The sequence below is a fragment of the Talpa occidentalis genome, unplaced genomic scaffold, assembly GCF_014898055.3.
Source record: "Talpa occidentalis isolate TD23 unplaced genomic scaffold, MPIMG_talOcc4v2.1 talOcc4.8, whole genome shotgun sequence".
Taxonomy (NCBI): Eukaryota; Metazoa; Chordata; class Mammalia; order Eulipotyphla; family Talpidae; genus Talpa; species Talpa occidentalis.
This window is the reverse complement of record NW_023605194.1, coordinates 29,188,591-29,199,692: the sequence shown is the minus strand read 5'-3', so window position 1 is coordinate 29,199,692 and position 11,102 is coordinate 29,188,591. Positions and strand designations below refer to the sequence as shown.

Below are 11,102 nucleotides of genomic sequence, written 5' to 3'. Positions count from 1 at the left end.
TAAAAGAAGGAAAAACATAATACTTTTTCATCTTAAACAATATAGAATGTGCCTTGTCTTGAGAGTAGAAAGTACTCTGCTGTTATTCATACTGGAGTGTTTTTTTTTTTAAGATTTATTTATACAAGCACCGGAGAGCAGCCTGGGATCCAACCGGCGCTGCGGAGGCTTCGGGCAGCTTTGCAACCCAGCGCTCAACCGCTGCGCCACCAGGAGACCCCATACTAGAGTGTTCTTTAGCTTTATTTCAACTAACACTTTTGAGTGCCCACCCATTCCATGCCAGATATAGATAGGGCAAGCCAAAAAGTTTTTCTCAGAGGAGATAAGACAAATGTACCAACTATTCCCACCTGAAAGGTCTGCCAGATTGGAATGTTGGCATGGCCTAGTGCATTATCTAGACTGGGAGTTCGAGGGGTAAAATAAGTGCAAAGGTGTTGAATAGAGAGGAAGTGCGTGCAGGAGTAGTAGCTGGCAGCCTTGTCTCTGTCAGCAGTGGCAACCACAGAAGAATTGTTAGGAGAATTACCTGATAGATCTACCTTTGAGAAAGGTTATTGAATAGGAAAATGCAGATCAACAAAAAACAAGGAAATTATATAAACTATAATCCATTCCGACTGTTCCAATTCTGGTCTATCATCCGCCAGATGTTTTCCTTATAGGTACATATGCAAACATGCTTTGTAAATAAAACTCAAAAGGAGATCTTACTATATATCCTCTTTTTGAACTTTTTCCATTTTAATTTTATAAGCATCATTTTGATAAGTACATTGTATTGTAATCTATCAGTATATAGTTACATACTCATTTTTAAGAGTATAGTTAGCTTTTCAATTTTCATTATTACAAATATTGCTGTGATGACACCTTGAATTGGTTACTAGTAATGTCCTTAGGTTAAATTCCTAGAAGAGCAAGTTCTGGCTCAAATGAAATACAAATCTTGAGATGCTTACCTCTTGGCATCTCTGCTAATGTTGGTCAATATCGTGCTTTTCTACTTTATCAAACCACAGCTGATAAAGGGTTGTTCTAGTCAAAGAACATTTATTGAACTTGCATTTCTTTTTCTCTCCTCTACCTATATATAGTTTTATCTTTTATTCTTAAATTTTATTAATTTGTCAGTCATTTAAATAACTGTATAACTTTGGGGTATGTTTTCACGCCTCCCTTGTTTACCTGCTTCACTCACCCACCACCCAGACTCCTGTGCCCAGGTCTACTCCTTTTTTCCGTCCCCTGTCCTTTTTTCCGTCCCCTGTCCTGTCGTTCATCCTTCCCTAATCCCTGCCTTGATCTCTAATCTGGTAAACTATATTTTACAGAGTCCAAAATTGATTTTTGCGGTGCTTTGCCAGTTTTTTGTTATTTATATTCTACAAATAAGTGACACAATCTGGTATCTCGTTTGCTATTTGACTCATTTCACTAAGACAATCACCTCAAGATCCACCCATTGTCCCCAAACTTGCTTTTCTTTGAACATGAATGCTGTTTCATGAGTTGTACTGACTTCTGAGTGTTGATGAACTGAGTGTTCATGCCCTTTGGTTGTCATATTAATGTGTTTATCTTGATGAGTATGCCCTCGTCATCTATATAATAATTGCTCATGCCATGATGTCAGGTGGTCATGAAGGTGGTTACAGCCTTCCTCAGGACATCTCTCATTTCTTTCTCTAGCACTGAAATCATATGCAGCTGTTGGTGGAAATTCACCTGCTAGTCCAGGAAGCCTTCTTAGCTTGAGGACCATGAGTAACCACACAGTAGTAACAGATTTTATCCTGCAAGGTTTTTCGGAGCACCCAGAATATCGTGTGCTCTTATTCTGCTGTTTCTTCTCCCTGTATTCTGTGGCCCTTACGGGTAATATCCTCATCATTTTGGCCATCAGCTTCAACCCTGGGCTCCACACACCCATGTACTTTTTTCTCTTCAACTTGGCTACTATGGACATTATTTGCACTACCTCCATCATGCCCAAAGCATTGGAAGGGCTGGTGTCACACGAGAGCTCCATCTCCTATGGGGGCTGCATGGCCCAGCTCTACTTTCTCACATGGTCTGCATCTTCTGAGCTCCTCCTCCTCACGGTCATGGCCTATGACCGATATGCAGCGATCTGCCACCCCCTGCATTATAGCACCATGATGAGCAAGGGGTTCTGCAGTGTACTGGCCGCGGGTGTGTGGGTGCTCTGCGCCTTCAACACGGCCATCCACACTGGGCTGATGATGCGCTTGAATTTCTGTGGCCCCAATGTCATTACCCACTTCTTCTGCGAGGTGCCCCCTCTATTACTTCTCTCCTGCAGCTCCACTTATGTGAACAGCATCATGATTGTCCTTGCTGATGCCTTTTATGGCATACTGAACTTTCTGATGACCATAGTGTCCTACGGGTTCATTATCTCCAGTATACTAAAGATGCGGACGGCAGAGGGGAAGAAGAAAGCCTTCTCCACCTGCTCTTCCCACCTGCTTGTGGTGTGCATGTACTACACTGCTGTCTTCTACGCCTACATAAGCCCTGTCTCTAGCTACAATGCAGAGAAGAGCAAATTGGCTGGCGTGCTGTACACCATCTTGAGTCCTACTCTCAACCCCCTCATCTATACTTTGAGAAACAAGGAGGTCAAAGGAGCACTCAGGAAGCTCTTCCCCTTCTTCAGGAATTAATTTGTGCCTTCTGAAGCTTTTCTTCGAGTCTGCAGTTTTAGTTGGAATTGACCTTTCTGTGAAGGTCAAGTTTCTGAACTGCAAGGTAAATAAACCATGATGACCCCAGTAGAACTTGCATGGAAAGTTCCGAATTCTGGTGCCCTGAAGCTGGCTGGTGTGAGGATTGCAGTTGGGTGTGAAGCTCTTAGATGTGGGGTCTCATGGTGTGACCTGAAGGTAATGTCAGTGCTACACTGGCAGAGAGTGAACACGCTAGGAGAAGAAAATATTCCTTCTGTTTTACACTTAGTGTCTGAACATGTTTTCCTTTCCCCTCTTTTCTTTTTATGTACAATGTTCAGGCAGTAAATCATAGCTAGCATTTAAGTATCTCAGCCTGAAAAGAGTTAGCAGGATGTGTGGACCTATGGCACTTGGAGGATTGTCAGACTTTAAGGTGATCACAGCACCCTAAGAAACCTCTACCCCTGCTAGCTTACATCAAGTATTTCCTCTGGAGCCAGTTAGACTTCAAAAATAGTTTCTGATTCTAATGAAAACTGTTGTTTCAATCCCTTCTACCTTTTGTGTTCCTCACTAACAATCAATGTAAAATGTATTCAGTAACAAATCAATGCTTTAGTAACTATAGTAAGGTATAATTGATATGTCATCAGTTATACATATTTACATTTTGATGAGTATGAACATATGTAATTACCACTTTGCTCTGAGTGTAGAAATTTCAATTTTAAAACTTGATGTCTTTTTTATGCATCTAGAAAAAAAGCTGGTGCTTTCTCTTCCCTCCTTAATTTGGTCTTCACATTATGAGTATCTGACCTACCTCATTGACCTGGTATTGGGACAACTGCTATGATTTAGCTCTAAAAGTTATATATATCACTGTAAGAAGTATTGCCTACCATCCAGTGGTTTCAGAATAAAACTGAGTGGACAAATCCTCCATGTCTAATGAAGACAGGTCTTGAGCTCATGCTCTGTGCTTTTAAACTGGATTGGAAAATCAGTTCTCTACCACCAAAGATGGCTGAAGCCAGATGTGAATGTTGAACACCACTCATGGGGCAGAATAAAATAGCATGTTCTTTACGATTGTAGATGTAAGCTGAGCATAGAGTTTGATACTGACTTACAGGAGATGCCTGTGGTTCTTCATTCAGTATTCTCATTATCATTCACCAGAAGCACATTGATTGGGGACATAAAATTCAAGAATTTGGTGAGCCATAGCCTATCCATGGCATAGGTAGTTGTCAGACAGTAAGGACTTTGAGCTCCTCTGAGCTGATGCTTAGAACTAGGGCTTTGGGTATGAAAAGTTACTTGTTCAGGCCTCTCTGGTGGCGCAGGTGGTTGAGTGCAGCGCTGTGAAGCTGCCTGCAGCCTCTACAATGCTGGTTCAATCCCCAAGGGCCGCAGAGCAACCCACATGGTGCGGCAGACCTCTCCTGCCCCGCCCTCTGCTCCCCTCAGCTGTGTATTTCAGTCAATCTGCCTGTTCTGTTCCCCGCCCTCTGTCTCTGGTGAATCCTCTTGCAAGTCTTACCTGTACCCTGGTTCTTGTATAAATAAATAAATCTTTAAAAAACTTTTTTTTGACAGGTTCCTTGGGATTCCCCAGATAATCCTGCATTATGCAAATAGTCAGTTTTATTTTTCCTTTCAAATTACATGTCTCCCATTTCTTTTTATTGTCTTCTACCTGATAGATTTTTCACTACTATATTGAACAAGAGCAGGAGGGGATTAAGGTTAAATGAGCTTGTAAAGGTAGATCCTTTATCAGTAGATAGAGACACTAGCATTCTCCATTATCTGAGGACATAATGAGAAGGTGGTAAAGAGAGTTCTCACTAGAACCCAACCATGGTTGATATGGTCAGTACATGTTTGATAGCAACTTGAAAAGAATGTGCATTCTTTCACTGGGTGGAGTGTTCTAAAATTGTTCTTTAGAGTCTTTTGATCGATGGTGTTATTGATTTCTTCTATATCCTTGCTGACTTTCTGTCTACTTGTTCTATCACTTATTGAGAGTTATATAAGATATATTAAATAGCACTATAGATAAATCAAATGGAATTTTTATCAGGAAAAAAATCACAAATTTGGATTTTTAAATATTAAATTTTTATTGGGGTATCCTGGGATTACAACAGTATATATTTTAGGGTTATAGGTTCAGTATAGTTCATGGTCTTCCTTCCTCCCTTTGGTCTCTACACCCCTATTCATTGTTGTATACATTCAAAGAAAGGTCATGTTTGCAAATTTCAAGTTATGGCATTTTATTTATTATTATTTTTTAAAGATTTATTTATTTATTTATACAAGCACTGGGTACAGTCAGAAGCGCGGGAGGGTGAGAGAATTCACCAGAGCCAGAGCGGGGAGCAGAACAGGCAGAAGGACCGAAGTACACTGCTGAGGGGAGCAGCGGGCGGCAGGAGAGGTCTGTGTGCCTTGTGGGACCCTCGCCCAGTGGCCGGGGATTGAACCGGCGCTGCAGAGGCCGTGGGCAGCTTCACAACCCAGCGCTCAACCGCTGCGCCACCAGGGAGGCCCAAGTTACGGCATTTTAAAGTGGTGTCTCAGATTCATTGAAAAACCTTTATGGGACATAGTGATTGTATTTCCCAAACTAGGCCTACATTAAGTGTTTAGAATGTGTTATGCACCCGGTTTTGAGATTTATAAACTGAAGTAGCCTGAAAGTAGAAACGAACGGTTAGTGAAATGTGCTCATTGGTCCATTTAGCTGATTAGGTACAGGTGGTCTTAAAGAGCTTGTTTCCAGGGCCTTCCACCCATCTTAATTCTATTGCATCAGTTTCAAGCTCCTTTTAGGTACCCTGAAACACTTTGGGTTGGACACCTCTACTGTGGAATAGGGGTTGACGGCTCAGTGCTATCAATGCAAGGGCCAGAGCTCAGGCCCCGGCCAGGGAGTCTAGAGCAGGTATGGTGCTAGAGTGGCAGGCAGAAATCTATCTACATGTTGGGGCAGAGAGACAAGCTGCAAACTATATATCTATCTTGATGTTGGGGCAGAGACAAGAGAGGCAAGCTGTAATCTATCCATCTATCTTGATGTTGGGGCAGAGAGGCATAATGGCAGGTTGCAATCTAAATACATGTTGGGGAAGAGAGGCAAGAGGCAGGCTGCAGTCTATCTAGATGTTGGGCAGAGCCAGAGAGGCAGGCTACAATCTACATATGGGGAAGAGAGGCTTGCTACAATCAATCTAGATGTTGGGGCAGAGAGGGGGGTTGCAATCTCTATAGTTATTGGGGCAGAGAGGTAGAGATTAGAGATGCTGGCTGTAATCTATCTAGATGTGGCACCAGACAGGCAGGCTGCAATCTATCTAGATGTTGGGGCAGATAGGCAGAGGCTGGCTGCCATCAATCTAGATATTGGGGTCGAGGTACAGAGGGCAGGCTGCAATCTATCCATTATGGGACAGAGAGGCTAACTGTCATAGATCTAGATATTGGGGTCTAGTGGCAGAGAGGCAGAATGGTAGGCTGCAATCTATCTACATGTTGGGACAGATTGCAGAGATGCAGGCTGAAATCTATCTAGATGTTGGGGCACAGAGGCAGATAAGCAGAGAGGTTGGAAGCAATTGATCTAGATATTGGGGCAGAGGCAGAGAGGAAGGCAGCCATCTATCTAGATGTTGGGATAGAGAGGCAGAAATGCAGATTGCGATCTATGTAGATGTTGGGTCAGAGAGGCACAGAGAGAGAGAGAGGCAGAGACGCAGGCTGCAATCTATCTACATGTTGGGACAGAGCTGCAGAGAGGCAGGCTGCTATTTATCCAGATATTGGGGCCAAGGGCCAGAGAGGCGGGCTGCAATATATATATATATCATATATCATATATCATATATATATATGATATATATATATATATCAATGTCGATGTTTGGGCAGAGAGCAGAGAGGCAGGCTGCAATCTGTTGAGATATGTGGCAGAGAGGCAGGCTGCAATATATCTATCAATCTTGTGTTGGGTCAGAGAGGCAGAGTTAGAGAAGCAGGCTGCAATCTATCTACTTGATGTTGGAGTGGAGAGGCAGATAGATAGATTGCAGCTTGCCTCTTGGCTTCTGTATCCCAAAATCAACAGAGATTGCAGCCTGTCTCTCTGCCTCTCTGCTTCTCTACCTCTCTGCCCCATAAGCAAGAATGACAGATAGATTGCAGCCTGCCTCTCTGCCCCAAAATAAAGATAGATATATAGTTGCAGCTTGCCTCTCTATCTGGATTTTGGGGCAGAGAGGCAGGTTGCAATCTATCTACATGTAGGGACAGAGGCAAAAAGAGGCAGGCTGCAATCTGTATAGAAGTTGGGGCAGAGAGGCAGTGATTTGGCTGCAATATATATCAATCTTGATGTTGGGGCAGAGAGGCAAAGGTGCAGACTGTAGAGAGGAAGGCTGCAATCTAGGTTTTTTTTTTTTTTTTAATAGAGGCATGCTTTATTTATTTGTTTGCTGGTTTGTTTGTTTGTTTTGTTTATACATGCACTGGGTACAGTCAGAAGCGCGGGAGGGTGAGAGGATTCACCAGAGCCAGAGCGGGGAACAGAGCAGGCAGAAGGACCGAAGTACACTGCTGAGGGGAGCAGCGGGCAGCAGGAGAGGTCTGCACGCCATGTGGGACCCTCCTCTGGTGGCCGGGGAGCAGCCGGGGATCGAACCGGCGCCACAGAGGCCGCGGGCAGCTTCGCAACCCAGCGCTCAACCGCTGCGCCACCGGGGAGGCCCGCAATCTAGTTTTTGAGGAAGAGAGGCAGTAGGCCTAGTGGCAGAGAGGCAGTGAGGCTGACGAGGGAGGCAGAAGGAGGAGTGGCTGGCTGCCATCGATCTAATACTGGGGTCGAGGGGCAGAGAGGCAGACTGCAATCTATCTACATGTTGGAACAGATTGCAGAGATGCAGGCTGCAATCTACCTAGATGTTGTGGCAGATAGGCTGGCTGCAGTCGATCTAGATATTGGGGCAGAGAGGCAGGCTGCAATCTATCTAGATGTTGGGGTTGAGAGGTAGCGAGGCAGAGAGGCAGAAAGTCTGGCTGCAATTGATCTAGATACTGGGGCAGTGGGACAGAGAGGCAGAGAGGCAGGCTGCAATCTATCTACTTGATGTTGGAGTGGAGGGGCAGATAGATACATCGCAGCTTGCAGGATACAATCAATCTGGATATAGGAGCAGAGGGGCAGAGAGGCTGAGTGACAGGCTACAATCTATCTCAATGTTGGGACAGAGATGCAGAGAGGCTGAATGACAGGCTGCAGTCTATCTCAATGTTTTACAGAGAAGCAAAGAGGCACAGAGTCAAGCTGCAATCTATTTAGATATTGGGGCAGAGAGGCAAAGAGGGGAGAGTGGCAGGATGCAATCTGTATCAATGTTGGGGCAGGAAGGCATGGAGACAGAGAGGCAGAGTTTCAGGTTGCAATCTAACTACATGTTGGGGAAGAGAGGCATGAGACAGGCTGCAATCTATCTAGATGTTGGGGCAGAGAGGCTGGGGCAATCGATCTGGATATTGAGGCAGAGAGGCAGTGTTTCAGAGAGGCAGAGAGGCTGGCTGCAATAAAGCTATATATGGGGGCAGAAGAGCAGACGGCAAAGAGGCAGGCTGCAATCTATCTAGAGGTTGGGGCAGTGAGGCCTAGAGGCAGAGAGGAAGAGAAGCAGGCTGCAAGATATCTGATGTTGGGGCAGAGAGGCACAGAGGGAGAGTGGCATAGAGGTAGGCTGCAATATATCAATGTTGATGTTGGGGCAGAGAGGCAGATTGAAATCTATGTAGATAGGGGGCAAAGAGGCTGGCTGCCATCGATCTAGATATTGGGGTGAGAGGCAGAGAGATAGAGAGGCATTAGGCTGTGGAGCAGGCTGCAATCTATCTATCTTGATGTTGGAGTGGAGAGGCAGATAGATTGCAGCTTGCCTCTCTGCCTCTCTCTCCTAAAATCCAGAGATTGCAGCCTGCCTGTTTGCCTCTCAGCCCCCAAAATAAAGATAGATATTTGCAGTTTGCCTATCTATCTGGATTTTGGGGCAGAGAGTAGAGAGGCAGAGGGGTGAGGTTTAAGGTTGCAATCTATCTGCATGTTGGGGAAGAGAGGCATGAGGCAGGCTGCAATCTATCTAGATGTTGGGGCACAGAGGCAGAGAACCTGGCTGCAATCGATTTGGATATTGGGGCAGAGAGGCAGGCTGCAATCTATCTACATGTAGAGACAGAGACTCAGGGAGGCATAAAGGCAGGCTGAGCTCTATCTAGACATTGGGACAGAGAGGTAGAGAGGCTGGCTGTAATTTGTCTACATGTAGGGACAGAGATGCAGAGAGGCCAACTGCAATCTAAGTAGATGTTGGGGCAGAGAGGCAGACTGCAATCTTTTTATCTTGATGTTAGAGCAGAGAGGCAAAGAGGGAGAATGTAGAGAGGCAGGTTGCAATCTACCTACATGTTGGGAAAGAGAGGCATGAGGCTGGCTGCAATATATCTAGATGTTGGGGCAGAGGCAGGCTACAATCTTTCTAGATATGGGGTAGAGAGGAAGAGAGGCTGGCTGCCGTCAATTTAGGTATTGGGGCGGAGGGGCAGAGAGGCAGAGTAGCAGGCTGCAATCTACCTAGATGTTGGGGCACAGAGGCAGAGTGCTAAGTTGCAATCTATCTACACGTTGGGGCGTTGGGGCAGAGAGGCAGGGAGGCAGGCTGCAATCTAATGATCTTGGTGTTGGGATAGAGAGGCAAATAGAAAGATTGCAACGTGCCTCTCTGCCCTAACATCAAGAGATAGATTGCAGCTGCCTCTCTGCCCCTACTTCAAGATAGATTGTAGCTTGCCTCTCTGCCCCAAAGTCAAGACAGATAAATAGATTGCAGCTTGCCTATCTATCTTGATTTGAGGTAGAGAGGCGAGAGGCAGGCTACAGTCTATCAGATGTTGGGACAGAGAAGCAGAGTGGCTAAGAGGAAGAGAGTCAGAGAGGTAGGCTGCAATCTGTCTAGACGATGGGGCAGTAGGCAGAGAGGCAAAGATCATAGTGGCTGACTGCAATCTATCTAGATGTTGGGCCGGAGACGCAGCCTGCAATCGATCTAGATGTTGGGGCAGACAGGCAGATTGGCAGGGTGCAATCTATCTACATGTTGGGGTAGAGAGGCAGAGTGGCAACCTTCAGTTTTGATGTTGCGGCGGAGAGCCAAGCTGTAAACCATTTATATTAGGTTAGATAGGCAGAGAGTCAGGCAGGCAGATGAAAGCTGTAATCTATTTACCTATTTTGATGTGGAGGCAGAGAGACTACCTGTAATCTTGATGGTGGCCCAGAGAGGCAGAGATGCAACCTGCAATCTTGATTTGGCCCCAATAAGTATTTCTTTTCCTCCAAGTAGAGATCTTTCTCTTTCTTTTCCTGGGGGCAACTGTCTTCTTCCTTGGGGCTGTATTATCCTGGATAGGTACCTGGCCATTTGCAAACCCTTGTATTACCTGACCATCATGAACCCAAGGATGTGTTTTCTCCTGGTCACTGTGTAGCTTTGGGATTCTCCCTCATGATGGTTCCAATTAAAATGCTTTCCCAGACTTCTTTCTGTGGGCCCCATATCATCCCTCATTTCTTCTATGACCTTGGCCCCCTGATCCATCTCTCCTGTTTTGACACTAGATCTGTTGAAATGATGTCTCTTGTCCTTGCCATGTGTGTCCTTTTGACATCCCTCATCATAACCATCTTTGCACATGGCAAGATAGTAGTCACAATCCTGCATCTCCCATCAGCCAAGGAGCAACAGAAAGCTTTCTCTACCTGCTCTTCTCACCACATTGTCCTCTCTCTGATGTACGGCAGCTGTGTCTTTATATATGTGAAGCCAAAGCAAACAAACAGGGTGTCCTCCAGTAGGAAGGCTGCCCTTGTGAACACAGTGGTGACCCTGCTGCTGAACCCCATCATCGACACTCTATAGAACAAGCAGGTCCACCAGGCTCTGAGGAACACACTATCTAGGATGAGATTGCAGAAACAGAACCACGGGCTCCAGTGGAGAAATGGACTTTCTCCATCTAATCTTTCTAAAGCAATCACCCTCCTATTTCTGGATTCAGTTCTGTAGTTTTGCAAATATATGGTTATTTCTTTTGAAGGACTGTTAACAAAAAATCTGCCACACTGAAATTCTATACCTAGAAAATATCATTCAAAAATGAAGCATACAAGTGAAAGAATTAATCAACAGTAAGTCTACAGAATACTAATAAGAAATTGGAACATTCTGTCCTTCTAAGAGCAGGTAGAAAATGGCATCATTGGTGAATTTTATCATGTATTTAAGAAAATGTTTGGTAAGCATTAGAAACTATTAT

The 11,102-nt window shown here is 44.9% G+C and overlaps 1 protein-coding gene and 1 pseudogene across 1 annotated transcript; both read left to right on the top strand.

Annotated features, from left to right (window-relative positions):
• The first annotated feature begins 1,707 nt into the window (after positions 1 to 1,707).
• Positions 1,708 to 2,693, top strand: LOC119233366 (olfactory receptor 13A1). The gene is given in 2 exon segments (XM_037495618.1): positions 1,708 to 1,747; positions 1,750 to 2,693. Coding segments are annotated over 2 exon segments (984 nt in total).
• A 99-nt stretch (positions 2,694 to 2,792) lies between these two features.
• LOC119234231 (olfactory receptor 49-like) lies at positions 2,793 to 10,852 on the top strand (annotated as a pseudogene).
• The last annotated feature ends 250 nt before the right edge of the window (positions 10,853 to 11,102 follow it).